At 46.7% G+C, this 26,280-nt stretch overlaps 1 protein-coding gene and 1 long non-coding RNA gene across 2 annotated transcripts in view; one reads left to right on the plus strand and one right to left on the minus strand.

Moving 5' to 3' along the window:
* Prkca (protein kinase C alpha) overlaps nucleotides 1-26,280 on the plus strand; it is a 403,981-nt gene that overhangs the window by 318,248 nt on the left and 59,453 nt on the right. Inside the window, exons 6-8 of the mRNA XM_028865238.2 lie at nucleotides 4,136-4,292; nucleotides 5,343-5,477; nucleotides 5,708-5,804. Of these exons, the coding sequence (XP_028721071.1) occupies nucleotides 4,136-4,292; nucleotides 5,343-5,477; nucleotides 5,708-5,804 (389 nt within the window). The remainder of the gene's footprint in view (nucleotides 1-4,135; nucleotides 4,293-5,342; nucleotides 5,478-5,707; nucleotides 5,805-26,280) is intronic.
* LOC114690440 lies at nucleotides 22,592-24,121 on the minus strand. The gene is made up of 3 exons (XR_003734079.2): nucleotides 24,027-24,121; nucleotides 23,215-23,387; nucleotides 22,592-23,125 (listed from the first exon to the last, which is right to left on the minus strand). It is a non-coding gene; the product is annotated as an uncharacterized LOC114690440 (long non-coding RNA).

Raw genomic sequence — 26,280 nt, forward strand, 5'->3', positions numbered from 1 at the left:
CTTTCTTAAATTGAGCCAGGTGGTGGCACACACCTTTAATCCTAGTACTCAGGAGGCAGAGATGGGCAGATCTCTGTGAGTTTGAGGCCAGCCTGGTCTACATGGTGAGTTCTAGACCATCCAGTCTGCATAGTGAGACCCTAACCCTATCTCAAAAAACAAGCAAACAACAACATAAAGAAAAAAAATCAAGAAATTTCACTCTCTATAGTTGATTTATCAAAGTAACATGATGCACTTTTCTATTTTAATTCTGTGGATCAAAAGTTCTTGTATAGAGTAAAGACAAGAAAGGAGCCACAGGGTCTTTGCTGAGACTGTCCTTCGCCCCCTGGCATGTGTAGGCTGTGGAATAGTCCACATCCCTAGTAATGACAGATCTTCTGTCATTCCTTCCCGCTGTGTTCCTGTGAGGAGGGACCACTGGGAACGTGGGCTGGTAGTAGCACAGGAGAAGGTTTCTGAAGGTTCTGAACTGACGTTGAACTATTAAGTTACATGACGAGGAAGCTAGTCCACCTCCACTCCCTATCATTCTCCTTGGCAATGCAGAGGGAGACTAGAATATCCTTGGCGTGCTAACATAATTTCCTCTTTGTAGCCAGGAGAAAGCAGGCCTCTGCCATTGTGTCCAGGTAGAAACACACAACAGATTTTCATTGCACTCAGTTTCACAGGAACTATTTATAACCAACGGTCTTGATTCTTCATTTCCTATTCCTTGAGCAAATCTGAAGAAAAGTGAAATGGGCAGCGGTCAGAGTCTGCACGTGATGGCAGGAGCATTAGTGGCCCTTCCAACCTGCTGACTGTGGCTTCACTGAAAGCTGACCTGGAGAGCCCGGAAGAGCCCAATGCCTGAGCCTCAGCCCACCAAACCGGTTTAAATATCTTACCCATAGCCACAAATGGGGAGGACCAGAATGCATACATGAGTGCCCTGAATTTTGAGCAGATGGAACCCCCAAGCTGATCCCAGTTCACGTGCCCTGTCTGTGATGAGTGACAAGACACTGTTTTCCCACTGCAATAAGAAATTGAAATTTGGACTCACTGTCTGCTCCAGTGACATTGGGAATTGATAACTCTCTTTATTTTCAGCTTAGATGATAATATCTCAGCAGGAAACCAGAGGCTTTAAATTCCATCAGGATCCTAGCTCATCACCATTCAGAAAAGATCGGCCTTAATCGAGTCCGTTCACTGCCCGTCAGGCGGTGAATGGAAAATATAAAAGCGAATGTCGAGGTCATTCTGCAAGTAGCAGGAGGCAAACCTGGAGCTCTTGGCCATGATGAGATTCTTCATTTGCTTCTGGGCTGTGACCTTCTTGCAGTTCAAAGAGAGAGAGCCATGGCCACTTTGCATTGCTTGCATGAGCGTTCCACCTTTACCTCCCTTCCATTTTTACCTCCCACCTTTTATCTTTTGTGATGCTGGAGTCTGGACCTCCAGGACCACATTAGTTAAACCTTGGATTCTCAAGTGGCTGAGTCCTGGAAGAACTCCAACTCCATTCAGATTTTGTAAATGTGTCCTACAGACACCTTCTGGCTTAGGAAACATTGAGGAAGAAGGGCTGGAAGATAAACCGGAGCACAGGATGTCTGCTGTGAGCCGGTCTTCTATAGGTGAGAGGGAGAGGCACCTGTGCATCATTAACAGTACAGCTGCCTAAGCAAGGCCTGCGTGATGACACCAGCTGAGAGTCCACTGTGGACGGGTAGAATGTCCCAAGGCCCCACCCCCAGATGAAGGGCTACAGGCAGTTACGGCTTCTGGGAGATGGAGAATCAGTCTTCTCTAGTGAAGAGCCCCATGCTAGCTTATGTAGTCCCAAGTGGTCATTCCTAAACACACACACACCAGCAACATTAAGTGGACTCAGCAGGTTATATTATATAGACGTGTGTGTGTGTGTGTGTGTGTACGCGCACGCACGCGCGTGCGTGTGTGCATGTAACAATAATCAAAGCAGAGGTCATGAGTTCGAGGGGGTACACAGGAGAAGTTGCAGAGGGAGAGAAAGGATAGAAAAGGGATAAAATTCTCAAAGAAATTAAAAATAAATGATATTTTTAAATATGCCTGAGATACAGTGAGCATTCACACAATTATCTTTTCCCCTTCTTTACAAGTTTCCTGACATATATGTAAATCACTTTATTTACATTATTTCATTTTCTTTTAAGTTTCTCTCACCAGGATTATGGCCCTATTCCTTTTTCTAGTTGAAGAAATGGGCTTGAGGACTGGAGCTCTAAGGCTCGGGGCTACCCAGCGAAGGAGAGATTTGGTGGTAGAGCCACTGAGCTGCAGACTCCATGCTCCGTCTGCCTTCAAGCTGGGTGGGGTTAGGTAGCATCCCTGGAAGAAATGCTTGGAAAGCCCAGGTGCACCATGGGGATGACATCGCCTGCTTCTCCGTGGCTTGTACCCCTCACCTGACTCGCTCTCTCCTCAGACCATTTGAATCCAGTGCCCACTCTCACCTTCTTATGTCAAGGCTGCTGAGTGAGAAAGACATAAGGCTGTGTCAGTGAGAATCGGCACACCGTGCAACAACAAACTAGTATGGACAATGCTTGACTCTGATGTCTGCATTAGTGACATGCTGCCACATTTGTGTCCAAAGACCCAACATCTTTAGTATGTCTCCATCCCTCCTCTGTTTTCCTGCCCACTGCCAGCTCTGGGAACTTCTTCTAAATTTCCTCCATAGTTCTTCATAATCAATCAACACTGACGGTCTGTGTAGATTTAGCTGCCCTAAATTCTGATGGTGGTAATTTGACTTCCAATGTGTACACACCAGGCAATCACCTAGAAGCTTGATAAACAGATCCCTGGACCCTTCCTAATACAGTAAGTAATGTTAACACTGCTGGTCCAGGGGCCATAATGTGAGCCCCTCTGGATTAGAGCCTCCTCACAACTGGATGTGTATTGATAGTATGTGACTAGTTAAGGGTTCTGATGATATGACATCATCAGGAAGGTGCCTTTGGAAGACAGAGAGGGAGCCATACTGCAGACACAGACTCAGGCATATGACCTTTTTCATCATCATAGATAATGATTTGTTGCATTAATATGCAGTGGCTTTAGACAACCAGCTGCATCTAAGAGTATGTTCCACTGTAAGAAGGAAGTGGCCTTTCTTTGTAATTATTTGCTGATTCCTATGTTATTGTTTCTTAAGCCAGAATATGCACTGGGGCCACCTGTGGGGCTTGTTAAAGTGAGGGTTCAAAGTTTATAACTTTGAGGTGGGGACCAAGACGCTGCTCTGGAAATGACTTCCGGGATGATGTTTGATGCACACTGGATAGTACTCCTGAATCCCAACCTGAAATATCAGTGTTTCCACCTCTGCCATTATAAAACCTCTAGGGATCTTTTAAAACCCAGCTGTTGGCCACCTCCCTTGATCATTCTAATTTAATTCTGAGCACTGGAACTTTAGCCCCTTTCTCAAGGGACTCCAAGATACAACCAGGGTTGGGATCTGCCAGCTTTTATGGAGAATGATGATAATACTTGTGGACACTGAATTGTATGTACAGTACAGTGGGCCAGGCCCTGCTGGTTGCCCAGATAGGGCAAGGGTCTCCTTTCCCTCTGGAAAACTAGAAGGTCATTGTGGTGGTTTGAAAGAAAATGGCTCCCAAAGGGGGTGGCACTATTAGGAGGTGAGGCCTTGTTGGAGTAGGTGTGATCTTGTTGGAGTAGGTGTGTCACAGAGGAGGCCAACTTTGAAGGCTGGCCTTGAATTTACTGTGTAGCCTAGGGTGACCTTGCACCTCCACCTTCCAAGTGTTGGGATTGCAGGCATGGGCCACTCCCTCTGGCTACAAACACGGTCTTGACGTCTCTGACTGAGCATGGTGTCCACACTAGTGCTGGTTCATACAAGTCAGTGGTTTGGGTTTGGTTTGGTTTGGTTTTTCGAGACAAGGTTTTTCTGTGTAACAGTACTGGCTGTCCTGGAACACTCCTTGTAGGCCAGGCTGGCCTTGAACTCACTAAGATCCATCTGTGTCTGCCTCCCAAGTGCTGGGATTAAAGGTGTGCCCCACCACCAGTCCAGTGTTCTTTTTTGTTTTTATAATTTTCTTTCTTTTTCTCTTCACAGTACGAGATGCAAAAAATCTAATCCCTATGGATCCCAATGGGCTTTCAGATCCGTATGTGAAGCTGAAACTTATTCCTGACCCCAAGAATGAAAGCAAACAGAAAACCAAAACCATCCGCTCCACACTAAACCCTCAATGGAATGAGTCCTTCACATTGTAAGTGTTTCTTCCTGCCCTGCGATGATCTCTGCCCCACATGCCACAAGCGGCCAATCCCTTCATTAGAGACAGTGGGGGGAAGGGGATATCTCTCTGTCCCCATCCCTACACGGACTGCCTGTGCTTCTGTCTGACAGGCAGTGACTTGGTTTACCAGGATTTGTGTAATGCAAATGACAGTTCTTATCAGTTCCTGCTCTGTAACGAAAGGAAAAAACTGGTTGGGGTGTTACAGATTGTTAAAAGAACACATAAGATGTGTTCCATCTCTTGGTGGCTTAGTTCTTTAGAGAGCTAGGAGAGGGTATGAAGCATGATTTTAATAATTTTTGCAGCATAGAACAGTGAACTCCTGGTGTAAAAAGTACTATTGCTAATGATATAAGGAAGATAGACTTGCTTCTAAGCAGGAAAAAGTCCCTGAAGGAAGTGACATTTGAGCTTCGTCTTGGGAGACTGACAGAAATGAAGGTGGGCAGAGGAATGGTAAGAGAGAGCAAAGAATCAGTAGTGAGGGAGCACTCACAGGAGGGAGCACAAGAGGTCCCCCATGGGGACATACTCAGGAAGTGCTTCCTCTGTGAATAACCAGAAGGAAAGATGTCTGTCTTTCTGTCAGAGAGAAGCCACTGAGCTCTGCTCTGTAAAGGGCAGGTAGTCTGTATTCTAGACATTGTGGGTCATACAGGCTCTGTTGCCAAAGCAGCTACAGATGATATATAAACAAATAGCCAAGGCTGTGTTCTAATAAAACTTTATTTGTACATTCTCTATGTAAATAAATTGTTCAAAGCTGTGTTCTAATAAAATTATATATATATAATTAAATATAAATTATATATATATAAAAGCATTGAGTTGCCCGGGGTCAGTATTCATTGATTCTTGGTCTAGACAGAGCTTTTGTAGCTAACTAGTATGGAGAGCTGATATCCTGTTAACACAGGAAGGAAATTGAAGAACGTTTAGTTCAGGCACAGACAGTGGACATAGTGGATGCCATGATTGAGATGACTTAATGTATTGTGTACATGTTTGTCTTTGTAGCAAACTAAAACCTTCAGACAAAGACCGACGACTGTCTGTAGAAATCTGGGACTGGGATCGAACGACCCGGAATGACTTCATGGGTTCCCTTTCCTTTGGTGTCTCAGAGCTGATGAAGATGCCAGCCAGTGGATGGTAAGGGAGCTCATGAGACCCAGCATGTCTCCAAACCCCAGACATTGAGAGAAGCCAGGAAGAGGCTGGCAATAACTGCCCCCACCACCTCCACCCCCACCACCCCATTCATCTTCATTGGGCCCTGGCTGTGGTGTCTATAGAGGTATCTCTCCAACAGCTTGATCAGAGGCTGAGGGGGGAGAGCCATTGACTGGCCCTTACCCTCCCTTCTCCCCCTGTCTTTGAAGGTACAAGTTGCTCAACCAAGAAGAGGGTGAATACTACAACGTGCCCATCCCGGAGGGGGATGAAGAAGGCAATGTGGAACTCAGGCAGAAGTTTGAGGTGAGGATTCCCGTGAAGCCATGGGTAGGACACCAGCTTTCCTCCATGTTACGAAGCACATCTTCAGGGAGGGATGGATTCTTGTCACGCCTTTGGGAAGCCAAAAGTAAATCTCATGCTAATACTTGTTTATTTAAGAATGCAAATATTATATGTAATCGCTTTCATTTGCAAGCTGTTGGTATTCTGTGTCTCGTGTCCTTTGGATATTGAAGACTGGAAGTAGCACAGAGGTGAGAGCATGGCTGATTTCCACGTAAGAAAATGGTCTATACAACACTGGGAGACAGCACAGTTATGAATGCACTCTCCTCTCACAGAGAAGGGCTGTGTGTCTTCAGGAGGGAATTTCTAGGGAGCAATTTGCCTATAATTAGCTACCATTCCAGTATCTGGAAAAAAATTTTTCCTATAGAAAGCAAAGTTGTCCTGGTTTTTTTCTGTGGGATGAGCTCCAGCAGACATTCCTGTCTAGAATCCTCTTTTTATTTTTTTTCTCCAGACTTCATTTAACCAAGACAGCCTCCTGCTCTCATTCTGAGTGGGTTTGCAGGTTTGCCTTCTGTCCTGGTTTCATTTGCACCCTTCCCCTCCCTTTCTCCACTTCCCCTCTCCTTTTTCTCCATCGCTTTCCATCCATCTCAGCTCACAATGAGCATTCTTCTCTCTAGACCCCTGCCTTAGGGCCTCAGCCACCATCTCTGATGCTTTCTGTTTCCCTACTTGGTTTGCGTTGACCATTTGATCGGCTTAGGTAGTAGCCTCTGCGATCTGTATAACTGGTAATCTTTCTCCACAGACTGCACAGTGTTCCCTGGAAATCCCAGGAATTCCTAAAGCAACATACAGAGAGGGAGACATACACAAGTACAGAAACAGTGAGTCTGTACGCTAAAACAATGAACTTAACGGATGCTGACAGTCCTCAGCCTTGTGCTGTTGCCAAAGGGAGGTATAGGTCAGACGAACAGGACTCCAAAGGATGTAAAACAGAAAACTGCTTAAATTGTTTCATCATCAAGCTGATGATGTTTGGCCAAAGTAGATGTCAGTGATAATACCGAAGGTCAGGCTGCCAGGTTGTATAGCTTCTGGGAACATAAATGATTGAAATGAGTCGTGAGTAGTTTAAATAAATGATACTTAACAGCAGGTGCCCAGGATGGTGAGATCGTAAGGAGCAGTGGGGATGGGTGAGCCTGTGAGTTGACTTCTAAAGGTAGCAGCCAGGCTGTGAACATGGCTCAGTGGTAGAGAGCTTGCCTAGCATTCTCAAAGACTTGCGATCTATCCCCATTACCACAAAAATATTAAATCAAAGCGACAGTTCCTGTCTCTCAGGGCCATGTGGTCAGCACACATGGAAAGGGTCAGCACACATGGAAAGTCTATGCTGCCATGTCTCCAGCACCTCAAGAGAAGCCCCAAGTCCCACCTTTTTATATGACATGCTCTGGTTTCTTTCCATATTGGCAGTCAATTAAAACTGTGTGGGTCAAACATGCAAGCAAAAGTTATCTGTCATCTCGACTGTCAAAAACTACAGAAGGGGGCACTGGAGCCGTGGCTTGGGGTTAGAAGTGCTTGCTATTCTTCCAGAGGACCAGAGTTCAGTTCCCAGCACCCATGCCAGGCAGATCACGACTGCCTACAGCTCCAGCTCCAAGTGATATGTCAACAGGCACACACATATACATAAAATTTAAATGCAAACCTTGAAGTGCTGCATGAGAGAAAATAACAGGAAATATATATTTAAGACTGGAAGAATGAGAGTCTTATGATCTTTAAGGAAGTCAAATGCAAACTTGAAAGACAAAGCTTCATCTGCCTCCACCCCTGCCCTAGATAGGACACAGCTCTAGACTACCTTCCCAGAGAGACCTCCTAGACACACTTCCCAATGTCACCCACCCCTGTGATGGATGGATCCTTCTAGAAGGAGTTTCAGGACACTGAATGCCTATCTCCGGCAGGACAGACATCTGCTATGCTTTACTGACCCTCACACCCCAAGTCTGTCATTCATAATCACTGTTCAGATCCATGAGCATAGGTCACATTTGAGAGAGAAACTGTTGGGACTTCATGGGTGTGTCGCTTGAAGTCATTCAAATCTGAAACCGCCTAATTGATAAAGAAATATTGACCTACATTGGTGCTTCATTTTCATGGCTTCCTGGTGAGTTAACTTCCTGTTTCTCTGAGCAACTGGGTCCACCTTGTTATAAAGGTCAACAGTTCCAAGTTAAATATCTAAGTAAACACGGTAGGCCGGAGGGCTTGAGGCCAAAAGGGAAGCATTTCTCTCGGAGACTGTCTCCCTACTGAAAGAGCAGGGCTTGACAGTAGAGCACTAGCCCAAGGCCATCCAGCCTCAGAGGGGGAGGGGAGGTCCTCAGTGGTTGGGATGGCAGGTACTACCACGCTGAGCCCCATGCTTAGACAGAATGACCTACTTGAACAACCTCCCAGGATCTCCTTTGCGCTTCTTTTGCCTTTATTTCCCAGATTTCCTCAGATGGTGTCTGTTCATTTCCTGAGCATTTTACCATCATTACAGCAAGGGACTAGGCAGAATCCTGTAGCTGACGGAGTCATAAAGATGCTGAGAGTTCACGGCAGCTTCTATGCTGTGTTTAAATGGAATCGTCCGGTGACCCTAGGCAAGCATATAGTCCTGCAGTGGTTCTGTGTTCAGGTCTACATGTGTGAGAGCTGCAGGCCTTCCCTCAGTGCCCAGTGTTGGCAAGGCATGCACTAGGGCAGAAAGAGCAGGATTCACATTTGAGCAGATCTGTGGGGTAGCCAGCCTTTCTAAACAGCATGTAAGTTGGCATCAGGATAGAATTTGGGAGCTTCTTTTAACCCCACCACATTATTTTCCTCCTTCATTCCTAGACCCATGGCTAACAGCACCCCTCAGTCCCCCTCAGCTCACATGAGCTGACAGCAATCTGTCCCTCTCCCTTTCCACTTTATACCCTTGGCTGCACACAAAGTCAATACTGAGTTGTCATTGCTGAAGTCATTGGTTGTTGGTCGTTTCAGAAACCTGCATATCTCAGGGGCCTCTCAGTATCTAGTGCAATGGGCACCAAACCCTTTGACATAACATTGAATCTACAATACCTGGAGCCTCCTTCGCAGCTATCCTGGGCCTATAGACCAAACCTTGTCCATGCTTGTCCATTAGTTATTCTGTGTATGTCTGATTCCATTTTGGTGGTGATGGTGCTTGGATTTTTGAATGGGGGGGGGGAGTCTTTTTATATAGCTCAGACTACTCTTAAACTCAAGATATGCCTCCTGCCTCCTGCCCCCTGGTGCTGTGTCCCATTAACAAGAAGCTGTGGTTTCCTAACCTTCCCTAAGACATCAAAAGTCACTCAATCTAATAAAAAAAATTGAAATAAATAAGCATTGACAGCTTTATCCACTGTGTTACAAATCATCAGATAATTAGATGGAATTTTTTTCATATTTAAATTGTTGATTCTAGAATCTTGCCAAACAGAATCATCTGCAAGTAGAGCTGTTAGGAGCCAAGGAAAAATCCCAGGATGGCTGGGAAAGCCCGTGCTTGCTCCTACAGGTTTTGTCAGGACAGTGCAGCTGCCCAAAGGACAACCCAAACCAGGACCTTGACCACAATATCCCCAGAGAGTGTCTCTGCGGCCCTTTAATCTGCTCCCTGCTTATCTTCAGATAAAGCACACACAGTCCCTGAGTCACAAACTAAATTACAGATCTTTTCATTTGTTCAGTAAGTGAGGCGCCAGCAGTGACCAGAACAAATAGCTGTACTTCCTGAGGAGCTCGTGTTCTGTACCCGTGGGCCCAGAGATGAAGCAGGGAGATACTAAGAAGTAAACACAATCTGACACCTTGGCTTGCTTTGCAGTTCCCCCAAACCTGGTGTAGAGGCTCAGCAGAGTCAGGATTCCAGACATCCCCCACAAGCCTAGGACTCTGCTCCTGCTGTAGGCTCATGGTCAGTGCTGAGAAGGGGAGGAGGTCCCAAGGATGGGTTACTTCTGGCTCAGCAAGTCTTCCCCGTAAAGGGTCAAATAATATCTGCAGGCCACAAAGTGTCTGTTGCAATGTTTAGTGTTGCACTGTGGCATGGGCACACCTGCTGACAATGTGTAATGAATGAAACTGTGTTTCAATAAGACTTTATTGATAAAAACAAGTAGCAGACCAGATTTACCCATAAGCCATGGTTTACTGACCATGTTAAAATGAATGCATTTTCATCTTGAAATTATGTTCCACATAATGGGTGGATTCTCTGCCACGTTGTCTGGCTCTATTTTGAAACAGAGGTAGAAGGTGAGGCCCTTGTCACCTTTTGTCACATCTTCATGGGGAAGTACCCTTGTGTGCATGCAGATGGATGTCTGTCTAGATACAGTGTGTCTGTAAAATGAATTTCTGAAATACATTATGTCTATAAATCAGGCATGTTGTGAATCTGAGAGTGTATCAGATGACCCCTGAATAGAAGGGGCTATCCATGGCTACTAGGAAAGGAGATAAGATCCCACACTACATGGAGACTTCTCAAGTCAGTGGTCTGGTTTAGTCTCAATACTCAAAAGTGAGCTTATCTGACAGGTGGTTGCTAGAAACCAGCCCAAGCATAACAAGAGTTGACCCATAGCCAGGGTAGCCTTTAGCAGGACATTAGAGAAATAACTAGGTTAGTAACACATGTGTTGATTTACCATTGATTCCATTCCATTGATTCCATTTTGATCTTTTACGTAAGTCAAGCATAGAACGGTACCTGCAAGCTGCATTCAGCTTCCATTTGAGAAGGAAGGAAACAGATATCTTCAGGCTACAATTTTCTTTTTTGTTGTTTTTTTGGTGGTTGGTTGGTTGGTTGGTTGGTTGTTTTCCCTATGCAGGGTCTCTTGTAGCCCAGTTGTCTTCAAACTCATTATGTAGCTGAGGGTGACCTTGAACCCCTGATTCTCCTTCCTCTGCCTTCAAGTACTGGTATATAACCTAGACCAATGTTTTGGCTAGGCTGGCTGACCCACAGGATCCACCTGTCTTTGCTCCTTTCCTGGTTCTGGGCTTACAGGCGAGCGTCACCATACCTGGCCTTTGGATGAGTGGGGAGGATCCAAACTCAGGTCCTTGTGCTTGTGGAACCAGCACTTTTTTCCCAATGAGCTGTCTCTCCAGCCCCAATCTTGGATAAGTTCCTTAATCTCTGACCTCTTTTTTTTGTTGTTGTTTATGAATGAGGAAATGACAGTACCTACTGCAAAGGAATGCATGTAGATTAAATCATATTGCTATGTAAATTTAGACAAATACCTAGGACCAGTGAGGCTCAACCCATGTTAGCCAGGCCTCTATTTCTTTACCCTTATGATAGTTGGTTGTGTGAAGCAGACAGTACTCACTGTACTGAGGAAGTAGTAAATGCTGACGCTGCATTTTTTATGAGCAGCTGAGGTATAGTGACAAGAGCATTCTTTTTTTTTTTTTTTTGTTTTTGTTTTTTTGGTTTTTCGAGACAGGGTTTCTCTGTGTAGCTTTGCGCCTTTTCCTGGAACTCACTTGGTAGTCCAGGCTGGCCTCGAACTCACAGAGATCCGCCTGGCTCTGCCTCCCGAGTGCTGGGATTAAAGGCGTGCACCACCACCACCCGGCTGACAAGAGCATTCTTAGAATCCTGCTTAGAGCCTCAGAAATGTCTGTCAAAGCATCATTGTTGAAAACAGACCAGTGAGTTGATATCCCACCATTCACAGCTTCTTGGAGCCTAAAGCCTAGCTCTGATGCTCCTGTCTCGGTCATGTTTGGAGCAAATAGGTTGTAACAGTTACTGGCTCCAGAGCTTCTACAGGTTGTTCCTTCTACCTTCTTTCTCATTGATCCTGGTACTCAGGAGGCTGCTGAGTGGCACTGGAATATGAGTGTTTCCCTGATTACAAACAGGGTCCCTTCTGAGGGACCTATCTTCTAATGCTAATGCTACCATGGCCTGAATCCCTACCATGAGCATCTGGGCTCTGTCACAGAACATCAAGCCAACTCCTACCCCCACATGGTAAATCTGATTTCCCCCAGACTTAGATCACAATCATCCTTTGTAACTGACTTGACATCCAGTCCCTCCTTTCAGATGGTCAAAGAGGACCAGGAGTTCCTCCCTTCATTGAGTGTGTCAACCCTGAGCAACCACACCTGCCCACTGTTTATAATTTCAGTATGGCACGGACCAAATGGTGATATAACCATAAGTTCCAGAAAGAAAAAAAAAACACATTTTCCTTTGCTTGAAAATCCTCTAGGATTGTGCCGTGCAATTTGACAAGGGCTAGTCATATGAAACCTTGGAGTATTTAAAATATGTACAGTCTTAAGCTGGTCATGATAGCACATGCCTATCATCACAGCACATGGGAGACAGAGAAAGAGAATCAAGAGTTCAGGACCATCTCTTGTCACACAGAAGTTCAAAGCAGCCTGGACCACATGAGACCATCTTAAAATAAAACTAAACTTGTAGATGTAACCAACCGTATTATTAAATAAGGAACACAGAACCAATGCAAAGAAGAAAGCCAAGAGGTCAGAGCTAAGAGCCTTACCACCTGTTGCAGCTAGCCTCTTAAGCCAAGAGACCTCTCCAAAAAGGGAGCTACTTCCTGTCTGTTCGTCTTTATATAGTCTTTCTGTTCTGCCTTCTCATTGGTTGTAAACCCAAACACATGACTGCCTTGTCACTGCCTGTTTGTACAGCCCTCCAGGTCTTCTATGGTATTGAGATTAAAGGCATGTGTCTCCAATGCTGGCTGTATCCTTGACCACACAGAGATCTACCTAGCTCTTCTACCAAGTGCTGGGATTAAAGGCGTGTGCCAAGAACGCCCAGCTCTGCTATGGCTTGCTATTAGCTCTGACCCCCAAGCAACTTTATTTATTAACATACAAATAAAATCACATTTCAGTACAAATAAAATACCACCATATAAACTATGTGTAGTCTGATCTGAAGTAAGCGGTTAATATAAACTACACAAGCTTTCAAAGACACAGTAACATGAAAGAAATGTAAAATATTTCAATAATCACTTCATGATCAATGTACACTGAAGTAATATCCTGGATATATTAGATAAATACATTACTTAGTCAAAGATCATAATTACCATAGATATTTTATATTACATTTACATATGCACATTAAACATAATTTCAAAATTAATTTCAACTATTATATTGTTAACGAATTTTCTAGAAAATCTAAAACGTGTCCATCTGTGGATATGTTTCTATTGTGCATGGCAGATCTAGAACATTCAATTCATAAAAGTAACATGCTAGGGGCCAGTAAGGGGCTCAGCAGTAAAGGCACCAACCTGATGACCTAAGTTCAGTCCCCGAGCCCCCCACGGTGGAAGGAGAGAACTGACTCCCACAGGTTGTTTTCTAACCTCCACACTTAGGCTACGGCACACAGGTACAGACATATTCGTGCCACAACCCATGTGCAAAGGTCAGAGGGCAACCTTCAAGTGTGTCCTCACCTTTCTCCCTTGACTGAGGCAGGGTCTCTTGGCAGCTGCACAAGCCTGGCTGGCTGGCAGGGAGTTCCATCTCCCCATAGCTGTGCACTGGGGTTGCTGACACCACACTGTGTTGCTGCCTCCCGTTTGTACGTGCGTCCCGGGGATCTGAACCTGGGTCATCAGGCTTGCTCAGCAAGTGCTTTTGCCTATTGAGTCTCTCTCTCTCTCTCTCTCTCTCTCTCTCTCTCTCTCTCTCTCTCTCTCTCTCTCTCTCTCACACACACACACACACACACACACACACACACACACACACACACACACACACAGAGTCTCTGAAGGAAAACAGTCGTACTTCACTGATGTCACCCCCTCCCAAGACAGTGCAGGATCGATCCAAGGGAGGCCCCACTGGTAAAACATGTCACATGTGAGCACCCATGTGCTCCCACACTGGATGCCGTCCAAGAAGGCTACTTCTTCCTCCCTACAGCTGGATTGCTGAGATCAGCAGGGCAGAGAGGGTGAGGGCAGGGAACAGAGCCCTACTAACTGTCCTGTGGCACGTGCTGGTGCCCACCTGCCAGCCCCCAACTGGCTCCCGTGTACCCCAGATAGATGCAGAAAAACATGCTGTGTGTTTCTGAATTTTTTTTATGTTCATGGCTGTTCAGAACCACACAAGAGTGTAAACCAAAAGAAGTCCAAATACATCTGAAGGTTGTGAGGGGCTTGTGCAGAGGAGGGTCATGAAAGAGCCTCCTGAGGCTTGTCAGGAAGGTGCCGAAGCTTCCAGTCATTCTAGAAACACTGCCAGTTGTCTGTTTTCCTTTAACCTGGGGAAACAATGCAAGCTTCTCTCTTACTAATGAGCAAATTAAGAATCCAATCACTGCCATAGTCTAGGTACTTAAATCAATGAAGATGAGATTCTGTGGCTCGATTGTACAAGAGAAAGCAGATGTTTTTCTCTTTTATTTACTATTGTCAAAATTGGATTTTCTGAAAGCCTCCATTGTCTTTGAAGACTTTATCTAATTTGCAATGTTCTTTTCCAGATGGGGGAAAAAAGACAGCCCATTGGAAACACTCAGATAAATCGTTGCTATTTGTTGATTTGATCAGCCTTGCTATGGTTACTATAGAAACGTGAGTTCTTTCCAATGCCCTTTAGCCACAAAACAGAAATTTGATGTGCCCCCAGTATGGATTCTACTTCTTTGGTCCCTAAATAGCTACTTAATTACTTTCTGAACTGGATGATAAGGGGGTAAAAAAAAAATCTATTAAAAGGGCATCAGTTAAGATAGTTTAATGTTTGTACTTCAGCTTGGTTTTAGAAGCAAAATCTTAAGCCGAAGTAGAATATGAGGTGAAAATTATTTTCACACATTCGTTAGATCATTTGTCAATAGCCCTTAGCACTGAGCAAACCCAGGGAGTCTCTGGTGGTCACAGCCAGGCTTGTGATCAGCGCTGAAGGAGAAGACAAAGGCCACAGTGCTGTCCTCGTACTGGCTGTGTGTTCTCAGTGTGATTTAATTTAGAGACACAACACATAGTTTTGTTGAGAAACAAAAAGAATGAAGAAGATTGCCCATTCCAGCCTTTTGTACCATCCTACCAAATCCCTAAAATAGTGTGAGTAGACTTGTGTTACAGGCATGACTTTGTGGGTAGATGTTGCTGGGTAGGTGTTGCCGGGTGAAGAAACCAGCAAGCATCCTGCTAGAAGCAGCTCTCCCTGTGTACCCAGACTCCGGTACCCATAGGACTCAGGGTGTGAATGAGGACCAGGGATGTATCCCTCCATTTACAGGAACCGGAAGAAGGGAAGGGAGGGACAGGGTCCCTTGGCACAAATGTAAGCATAGTGGAAAAACATTGACAGTTCTTTATGGCTCTGTTTCGGGTACCTGAGCAGAATCAAGGCGACAAAAACCCCATGATAGAAGAGCTTAAGTGGTTCTGGGAAGACAGGCTAGTTGGTAAAGTGCTTACCAACAAGAGGACCTGAGTTCAGATCCCCAGCACCCCTATAAAAAGCCTGGCATGGGGCAGGGTGAGAGTGATAAAGCATGCGATTCCCTGGGGCTTGCTGGCCAGTCAGTCTAGCCAAATCAGTAACTCCAGGTTCAATGGGAGACCCTGTGCCCAAAAATAAGGTGGAGAGCACCTGAGGAACACACCTGACACCAGCTTTTGGTCTCCACATAGACACACATGCATCTGCACATGTGCACATATGAACACAAGCACACCTACACCACACACACAAGTGCACAATCCAAGCCAGACACAGTGGCATATACCTGAAGTGTAAGGCTGTGTGGATGAGGTCAGGATTTCAAGGCTAGTCTGGTAGATGTGGTGGTGGAGACTTGAGAGTTCACCCTGCTTTTTACTGAGTCAATCTGCATTTTAAGAAGATTCCCAAGTATGCATTACATCTTCAGAAGTGCTGATTGAGAAGACAAAACTATTGACTAATGAGTGAGCAGATTCATCTTCTACGGATGCAGTGAAGTGAGGAGGAATGGATCAAATAGGGACCCATACCAAAACTCCTGCCTCTCTGTGACCCGTGAATTAAGAATAATTGTGTTTTGTAATGTCTTTTTACCCCCAAATCAAAGAACTATAATGTTGTGAGACATGAAAATTAGGTGAAAATTAAATTTCCATGGCTCTAAATAGAGTTTTCTTAACACAGGCCATATTCATTACCATAAGCATTTTGTCTGAGGCTGCTTCGGTGCTTTGAGGCAAGGTGGAGTCACTACTAGAAGGAGTGGGTGGCCCAAAAAGCCTGACGTCCATGCCCTCTGGTCCTCTACTGAGTTCCAGGATTCCAGCGTTACCAGAATTTGGAGTGTAAGACCTGGAAGGGTATTTAAAATCATCCTTGTTGATGGGGAAGGGACACACTTGCAAAGTCAATGGTATAAGCACTCCATTATCCTGTCTGAATGATTCTCCTTATTTCCTGCCTCTTCCTCGCCTGCAGCACCCACTTCTCTGAGCATGTGCATACACACACACACACACACACACACACACACACACACACACATGCTTAGCCATGCATCTTGATACTGGCTTATTTTCCCTTTTTCTCCACTTTCCTAAGTCCCAAGCACATTAAATATATGTAAACTTTGACATAATTCTCAAGCTTCTTAAAATTGATTCCATTGTACAAACTAAAGGTGGTTTCTTTTCTACCTATCTCTGGCGGTGGCTGGAAGCCTTCAGCAGAAAGCCATTCTGGGGTCTGAAAGCACCCTACCCTTACATGCCCAAAGCCCTGTAGCAGTTGGGTAAAACCCACATTGGTCATGAATCTGATTGCTATAAGAGAGAGACCAACTTCTTTCCCACACTTTTTGTGATTCCAGAAATCAGGAACTCTGACATTTCTAGCTGGTTGCATGCATCTGACCTGTCTATGTCAGGCACCACCCCTGGAGGAGGAGTGTAGAGCAGTGGGAGATGTTCACTACCTCTGTTCACTCTCTAGAGACTCAGATGATGCAGACTGTTCCTCTCCTCCCACGTCCCCCTTGGTGAGTGGGGCTCTGTTCAGGCTACAAATCCTCTTTGTCCAGATCAAGCCTCACAGCTGGAAAATGTTGCCACTCTGGTGATATGGCATGCATCACAGTCAAACCAGAGGAGCCTCAAGAACCCAGATTGGGGATGCTGAAGACATTGGCTCAGTGGTGAAGAGGGGCTGTGGTTCTCTCAGAAAGCCTGAGTTGAGTCCCAGCACCATGTCAGGTGACTCACAACTGCCTGGAACCCCAGCTCCTAGGAATCCACCACTCCTGGATCCTGTGAGCACCGGCACTCGCGTATACGTGCCTACACAGAACTATACACATATACACATAATTGAGAATGATAAAAATGGATCTTTAAATCAGATGGGGTGGTGCATACCTTCAATCCCAGCACTAGGGAGGAAGAAGAAGGCAGCTCTGTGAGTTCAAGGTTAGCCTGCTCTACATAATGAGTTACAATCTAGCCAGGGGAACATAGTGAGACTTCATCTCAAAAAAAAATTTTTTTTAAGAATTCAAAATGGCAGTTCCTAAAATGAGGTTCAGGAACCTGTGTCTGGGGTGCTCGTGGGTATTTGGGGACTTTAACTTGTTTTCATGCATAGAATCTCCTTATTCCTTGAGACCCTTGCTGTGATATATAAGTGATGGTGACACTTCCCAAACTACATAGGCCCAGAGTGCCAGGGCTCAGGAACCTGGTGTGTTCCGTGGCTCCCAGGTCTCTGGCCCTTAACACAGAGCCAGCCGCACGGCTTCCCAGCGTTCGCCATCCTGGCTCCGGCCTGCATGTCCACTGGTCCAGAATGTGTTCCCTAGATCCCTTGGAGGTGTGAAAGGAAGAATGCTGGGGATTCTGGGCTCAGCCACTTCACGGTTTCCTTTGACCTTTTTCAGAAGGAGATCTTGGGTTAGTTTAGCATCGCCAAATATTGCCAAGCCTTGGGCTTACCTGTAAACCCGTCTGACACCAAGAATAATTTCCCAGTGGCTGTGGAAGACTCTGGGGTGCAGGGCACTTGTATTGAGGTGTCTCCCCTGGAGGTCTTCCTGGGGTGACCTATCACAGAAGTTGGAGGCAGGGATTTTCTACATCTTGTCAGTGTGTCTGGGCTCATCCTTAGAGGTACTAAAGCAAAAGGTGGCTGAGGACCCAGTCAAAATGCTTCCAACTCCAAGATTCCAGCGGATGGTTGGTTACCGCTTGGCTCCCTTAATCATGTTGTAGATTAAGCTGTCTGGCCAGAAAACAAAGCTTTGGCAGTTAGAATAAAATACTCTACTTTGGGGAACAGTTATAGTTTTGTGAGTACTGACCTAAAGGCTCATAATTACAAGATAGATGTAAGAGAAGAAAATGTGTTTACACTTGGTAAAATGTTTGACCAGCTTCCCATTTTAATAGACAAAGCCTTACCACTCTAATGGCTCATCCGTTTGTCCAGCAGTTCTCAACCTGTGGGTTGCGACCCCTTTGGGATCGAATGACCCTTTCACAGGGGTCACCTAAGACTGTCAGAAAACACAGATATTTATATTATGATTGTTAACAATAGCAAAATTACAGTTGTGAAGTAGCAATGAAAATAATTTTATGGCTGGGGTCTCCACGACATTGTTTAAAGCGTCGTAGCATTAGGAAGGTTGAGAATCACTGCATTTGCCCCTCCTCGCCCCTATTTAGGCTGAGGGATGCTGTGGCCCACTTGGGCTGTGGGATTTGGGTTGTGAAAACCAGCCTCTCTGGCATCCTCTCTCGGAAGCTGCCTCACACCAGATGGACCTCTGACTGCTCCTGTCACCCCTCTTATTTCTCTGTTAAGAGGGTATCGATTCATTGTCACTAAGGTTAATACTTGGGACAGTGAAGCTTTCTAGTCACATGGGTGTTCTAGACAGCAATGGGGAGCTGGAGGACACAGAGCCTGGTGATGTGACCTTTAGTTAACCGGGATGGGTTAACCCATGTCTCCCAGCTTGTTTTACTGGGAGAATCTCAGGCATCTTGAGTTACTGAAGAGCCTCCAAGCCCTCAAGAAAGCAGATTTTATTAAGAACGTGTCCCTTGGTTGGTGCATGAGGCACCTGGGTTTGATCCACAGCATGATAGAACATAAACTAGGCATGGAGGCACACACCTGTAATCTTAGCACTCAGGAGGTAGAGGCACAAATGCCAGACTTCACAGTCACCAGGGCTACACAGGAAGTTCAAGGCCAAGCTAAGCTACATGAACCTTTTTGAGAGTCACATGGTGGGGATGGGGGGCGGGGACTAACTTGAACTGGGAAAAAAGACTAATGTGGGTTTGGTCTTGAGTATGTGTGTGTAAAATTATTGGGAACCTAGCTGTGTGCTCTCGGACATGTGTGCTAACAGGAAGGCCCATTACCCGTCGCGTGGATGGTGCCTAGCAAAACACATCTACAGGTGCAGTGGAACTGTTTGGCATAAGACCATGCCAGTGCCCAGGAATGCCCCAAGGAGGGAGAGAGAATGGGCCTGGCCACATACGGCTTGCTTCCAGGCCTTTCACTGTTCCAAGAATGAGGTGGTTCTGTACTAGGCCCAAAGTAGGTCCCCCTTCCCGCCGGTGCCGACCCCACCCCATGTCATCAGGTGACTGCCACCTTCTGTGCCTCGTGCATTCTAAGGCAAGCCTGCGTGGGGCAGGCTGCAGTGTTTGTCTCGTGGTACTGTGTCCAGAGAGTGGGGTGATGACCCTTCTGAGCAGTGCTTTCAAGAACTGCTCCCTCTGCCCTCCACTGCCTCTTTTAACAACTGTCTCACCACTCTGCGTTTCTTTGGAGAAGCAGCTTGGGAAGTTGGCTCCCACTGAATATACTGAGCTACTGGGCAAGGTCTTTCCTCAGAGCAACCCTTTCTGTTTTCTCAAGAGTAAATAGTTGCCTCCAGCCGCTCCAGGATGTGAAGGCGGTTCCTGTTTACAAACACTTGCAGGTGGATGAAATATGCTGGTTCTTGGGTCCTGGAACCCTAAATGCTATCTAAACCATTTGCCTGTGTGATGTGACATGCAATGTGCCCTTGTCCTTGTTTCGATGTTGGAAACGATCCTTCTGGGGAGAAGATGCATATTCTAAGGCTATATTTCCTAACGTAGAAGAGCCAGACACGGGTATCGAACACAGACATAGCTGAGGAGGGAAATAGAGGGCTGGGGCTGGAGAGGTGGCTCTGCAGTTACCATCCTGTACAGCTCTGGCAGAAGACTTGGGTTCAGTTCCCAGCTCACCAAGCACCTCTAACTCCAGTTCCGTGGGATCCAGCACCCTCTTGTGGTCCCCACAGGCACCTGCATGCCCACTGTGCACATAAATACATATAGGCACACATACACGTTTTTAAAAATAGAGGGATGGGGAAGACAGAGCTAGGGCAAAGCCATCGCCTCTCTAGATCCCCCTCCCAGCAGATAAACTGATTGATCTTCCCAACGCTGGTGGACAACTGCGCACTCTCTGGAAGGACCACTCCTCTCTACTGGCTGGCCACTCACTCGCACCTACCTTGCTTGGTATTCCAGGAAGCAGCATAGTACAGTGGCAGGAAGTGCCACGTTCCTGAGCTCGAGCCCAGCTCTCCCACTGCCTGGCTGGTGGCCTTGGCACCTTGTCCCTTGGCTCGCCTGTCTCACCTCTGTCCCTCCACGTTAAATATGGAAGAGATAAAAAGCCCCAGGCTGGCAAGCCTTGCTTGGATGGTTAAAGTAGATATAAAGGTGCTTAGAATCCCTGTCATTCCTGGGGTTCTCCCTGAACCCCTACCCAGGAGGTAGAAATCAAGAGGCTGCCTCTGATGTTACTTTCCTCAGTAGCCATGTCCAAGTAAACTCAAAAGCTCTGTTCTTCCGCTTGGGTCTGAAGCCCCCATTTGTACGTTGGGTACCGTGTTAGTTCTTTTTCTTGTTGCTTTGATAAAATGCCTGACAAGGGAGTTAAGGGAAGAGAGGCTTTATTGAGGGACTAGAGTCCATCGTAGTGGGGTAGCATGGTGGCATCTGGGGAGGAACCATGGAAATGGGTTGGACAGGAAGTGAGGCTTTGCCCATCCCCACTGACCCATGTCCTCCAGAAAGGCTCTCCCTGCTAAATGTTCCAAAACATTCCCAAACAGGGCCACCAGTGGGACCAAGTGTTCAAACACATGAGCCTCCGAGGGACATTTCACACCCAAACCACAGCAAACACAGGCAGCGAGTGGACCCTGGTCCACTCCGTTTCTCCCACCTGGGACAGAGAAGTCTGGTGACTCAGTTCACTGTGCGCCACAGAGCTTCCTCCCGGGAAGTTTTGTGTTTGCTCTTATCTTGGGTATTTCTTGTGCCTTTTATGATGAGCCCTAGGAGAAGAACCCCAGCTTGTTCTGCCTGAGATAGGAAATGTTGCCTGTGCCGGGATAATGCACCCTGACCCTGAAGCAAAACTGGAGGGCAGTCACTCCCTCACACCTCAGAGGGGCTTTGCCCTGGCTTGGCCACAAGCTAATCTTCACCTTGTGGACCTTTATGAAAATAGACTTGTCAGCACCCACCCATGGCTGGCCCCCAGAGGCTGCGCGTGTCTCAGCTGACACACTACACAGAAATAAGCAGGACCTTTGGTCTCAGCGAGGACCATACGTGAGTGGCCACATTTGCACAGAGCTGGTGGCTTGGGGTGAGGGAGGGTGCGGCGGGGAGTGCCACCAGAGTCTCATTTTTTATCAGGGGCAATCTTTCTGTACCCCACACTGCTCCAGTCCCCAGCAGCCTGTGAGTACCCATGTGGGCTCTTTCTGGCCGAGTAGTGCAAAGCCCCCGCCCACTTGCAAGGGTTACATCCAAAGGACTCCAGGACATCTAGTATGTGGGAAGCCTCATGCCCGCACCTCTTTCCTCTCCCGTGCGAGGCTCTCTACCCCTGAAGCTACTTGCACTTCAGCTACCTCCTCTCTGCTGCAACCTGCAGCAAAGTCTGCACCTCAACTTTCCACAGCCTTCTAGGACCCCAGGCCCAGAGCGCCGTGGAGAAAAGTGACCCCCAGCAGTCTCTTACACCAGCCTGGTGTCGTCATCTCCCCTCTCCCCCGCACACACACACCCAGAGAAAAAGATGTAGATTTACACCTCTGTCTTACATTGAAGATCCTCCTCCAGGAGCCCCGCCCCTCATTCCTCTGAAGACCAACTCTGGCAGGAGAACCCTGGGGACCACTTGGCCCTCTCTGAGTCTGCCTCTTTGGGAGTCTCCCTGCTGAGGCTTCATCTCTTCCTCTCTACCCATCCTGAATCTCTTCTGATACCGCCTGCCGCCTGGAATGGCTGTGGCTGGGTACTGCTATCGAAGTAGCGCCCAGGGCTGAGCCCGCAGAAATGGAAGATCCCATTCATCTATGACGATGACGACGACGACGGGGTAGAATTTCAGTCCATTTTACAGAAGACAAAACTGAGGCCCCAGAGAAATTAAGGATGTCCTAAGTGTCATTGAAGTCTGTGACAACTCTTGAAGTTCCCACCTTCCCTGTGAGCTATGGCCATGGAACCCAGAGGAGAACATAGAGCAGGACAGCTGCACCCGGTCCTGGAAGCAGGTGGTCCATGGAGCTATGATTAGACGCCTGGGTTTTATAAAACCATGTGGTTTTAAAATGTTCCATGAACATGGGCTAAAACAGAACATTATAAAAGTTGTGTGCTGAATTTAATGGCAGCTGGCTCAGCTTTCAAAATGCTTGCTCCTGTCAATTAGAGACATTTTAGAAAAAGTTTGTGTTCAAGTAGTTGAACAAGTGGATCCAGCATTTCAGAGACAGACTCATAAAAAGAGAAACAAAGACCCCTATGTAAAAGCACAGGTTTTGAGCCCCTTTGAGGTGGGGTGTAGTGTGGTGCTCTGTTCATCTTTCCCACAAACTATACAACCATGAAGGAAAGCAAGCTTCGGGGTCACCCTGGCTTGTACAGCGTGGGTATTTACTTCAGGAGCTGGCTTCTTATGCTTATTCAGATTCTAGCTGAACACCCCCAGGAGTGGCTTTTTCATTTGAACTCTGCCCTCCTGTGACAACAACCATCGTTTCTCCTCGTTTTGCAGGTCATTGTCTGCTTCTTTCTCTAAAGTAGCTGCTGTGGCTCTCAGCCCACTCCAGGGTCCCTGGCAGCTCCACCGCCTCCCTCTCTCTTCCGATCCATTCTTGGTTCTGTGACCTGCAGAGTCTGAGTGCAGCAGAGGTTTTAGAATATTCAGAAGACACAAAATGATCTATACTTGTTTGGGGTTTGCAGTTTTCTATAAGTTAAAGTACCTGGTGATTCTAAAACTCCCTCTGGCATTTTACCATGGGTGGCATTGGCAAGCGCTTGGCTCTCATCTCAGCGCTTCAGGGCATTTCTGCAAAGGTTCGTCTGGGGAGAACCTTCTTTGCACCACTTTGCAGTATTCGATGGGACTCCACTGCCACAAACCTTAGGCGAATTTCTGCAAAAGATCCTTGTTAGGGTACAACTGCTCCAGGAGCTAAACCACAAGAGGGCAGTAAAGACTCGCAAAAGCAAGACTCCCTGCGTCTTAATGAACACAGGCCATAGCAGAAGCAGAGGGTCGCCTGGGGCCTCTACTTGTGGATGAACAGGAATGGCAATAAAATAAATGGTCATTTCACACTCCCAAATTGCTCCCAATTTTAGGCAACAATCACGGTGCTAAAAGAGAAACAGTCAAGGGCCTTGTAGGTCTTGTTGGCTCCTTCCATCTATTGCTTGCCCAGAGAATCCCCTGCCTTTAAACATGGCTGACAGTCTGGAAAACCATTTACTTTGACAGCATGTGTGAATCCAGAGACTCCCAACCCTGCAAAGCCTGAGTGGTGGCAATCCCTGGCAGGAAAAGAAATGGGTTAGTGTGGAAAGAGTCTAATAACATTGTAGATCACAGCCATTCCGCCCGCACTAGACTTCCCTAAAGTGGACATCGGACAAATCGTGGTGTCAGCCCCAGTGAGAGACTCAGAAAAGGTAAAATTTGGAGGATCTTCAAACAGGATGCTTTGGGGATCCCAGGATCCTCCCATAGCAACTGGAGAGAACTAAGGACAGTAGCCTTCAGGGTACCACTTACCAGGTGAGGCAAGTCGGGCTGCCTCTAGTCTAGCCAGCCTCCCCTGAGGAATTGGAGGCTGTGGTTAGGTTAACCGTTGGTGGGGGGGGGGGAGGGGTGCGTGAAACCGCACCCTCCCTGAAGAGCTATTGGCAGTTAATAGTAACTGATGGGTGGGGGGTATTTACTCTTAAGGTGCCCATGCTCCTGGAACTCTAAGGAAACTCAGTTGGGTCTCCCCGAAAAAAAAAAAAAAGGAAAGAAGGAAGGAAAAGGACAAAGAGAGAAGGAGGGAGATAGACTTGAAGTGGAAGGGAAGACTAGCCAGGAAGAGGAGGGAATCAGTGGGAATGGGAAGGAAATGGGAGATGGTAATAGGGGAGAGGGACCAAAATACTCGGTATACATGTATGAAAACGAGATTAGCCAGCCTAACAGGCATGCCATCCATCACTGGATGAATCAAAAAGCATAAGGGAAAAATAGATAACCATAAAGAAAATAACATGCTAGAAACTCATAAGGCTTGGTAGAAAAATAACCAAACACTATTGTCCATGCCAGGCAAAGCTCTAATAGATCCTGGGTCCCACATTTCCCTCACCCACCCACCCTTGTAATATGACTCAATTGCCACAACATCGAGGCTTGCTGACTTTCTGACTTCATTTTAACAGTAGTAGCCACCTGAGTGGATGGGCCCATAAAAACAGTTCTCATTATAGAAATGGCTTACTGTGCATCCCCTGGCCTTTGCTGAATAAGTACCTACTATTTTGGCAACACAGCCTTATTTGCCTGCCTGTACCACTTAGAGCATCAAATATCACAGAAGAGACTGAATGGTAATTGATTCAGATGCATTGGGAACTTTTCATCATTCCTATCCTAAGTTAGCAAGGAGACATAGGCATTTTATCTAAGTACAACTGAAGTACAACAAGCTCTTGTTGATAGAATGTTAGCCTTGAGGTCCTGGGTTCAATCCCCAGCACTGAAAAATCAAATCTATAAAACTGTGAAAGGTCAGCAGCAGGTGAAGATAAGTGATTTGAGAATCTACAGGACATGAGACAAAAGTAAAACTGCACCCCAGAGGCCCATCCCAGCCACACATTCATTCATCTGAATTTCATGGCACAGCAGCAGAGGTGGGTAATGATGGAAGAGACTGTTTGGCCTGCACAGCCAGAAATTATTTACCGGCCTTTGTATAGTGGGGAGATTGCTAATTCAAAGCCTAGAGTTTGAGCTTCAGAACCAAGGAAGGGAATGAATCTGGACGTGTCCCTCAGACCCCTCGTCTGTAACCTGAACACCCTTATGTCACTTGTCTCCATCCTTCTGAGGCTGGATGCACCCATTCTGGGCAGCCAGTGGATCCAGAATCCTGTGTTGGGAGAAAGTGGCATCCTTCTCTTCCTCCATAGCATGAACAACCCTGTGAGGGGCTGGAGGTAGTGGAGTTGGCTCTGGAGACCAACACAAGGTTCAGACATCCTCGTCGACATGCAGGCGTCTTCTTCAGAGGCACCTGCTAGGGCTGACAGACTGTCTGTGGTCCTGGGGAGAGTGACTAGTACACCCCTGAGGTTTGTGTGCTGTTCATCTGTGACTCCAGCTTGGGAAGAAAACTAAAGTCAACAGGCATTGACAGCCATCCAGGCCCCTAAGTCCAAGGGTATAAACAAGAGCATGCGGTCAGGAGGAAATGGTGACGAGGGAGGTGGCCTGCCCTGGGGACAGCTGTGTGCCTTCCGTACAGATGAGCTTTCCTTCTGCTGTAACCACGCAGGCCACAAGCCTTACAAACGTGACCCATTGCTCACAGCCCTCGATCCCAGGGGGTTCAGGGTCACGGCAGCACAGACTTGGTGTCTGGTTCATAGATGGTTGCTTGCTCCTGTTTCCCTAGAAAGCATGAGACCCTTTCATAAGGACACCCCTATTATGACTGTGGAGCCCTAGTGACTTCATTGTCTCCTCCTACTTCCTCACACTGTCAGATCAGGGGTGAGAGTCTCCACATGTGAATTTGGGGCAGATGGATAAGCATTCAGGCCATGCCACCCTTCTAAGACTGTTCCTTCTAGCGTGTCAAACACGGAGCCCACAGGTCTTGTGAGCATGCACAAGGCTGGGGATAGCTGTGAATGTGACCTCACACAAAATCATCACCTTACTTAAAACATTAAGAGGTGTTTGCGTGTTGTGTGTGTATGTGTGTGTGTGCGCATGCGTAGATGTAGTGTAAATGTTTTTAAATCCAGTTGTG

The sequence above is a fragment of the Peromyscus leucopus genome, chromosome 8b, assembly GCF_004664715.2.
Source record: "Peromyscus leucopus breed LL Stock chromosome 8b, UCI_PerLeu_2.1, whole genome shotgun sequence".
Classification (NCBI taxonomy): domain Eukaryota; kingdom Metazoa; phylum Chordata; class Mammalia; order Rodentia; family Cricetidae; genus Peromyscus; species Peromyscus leucopus.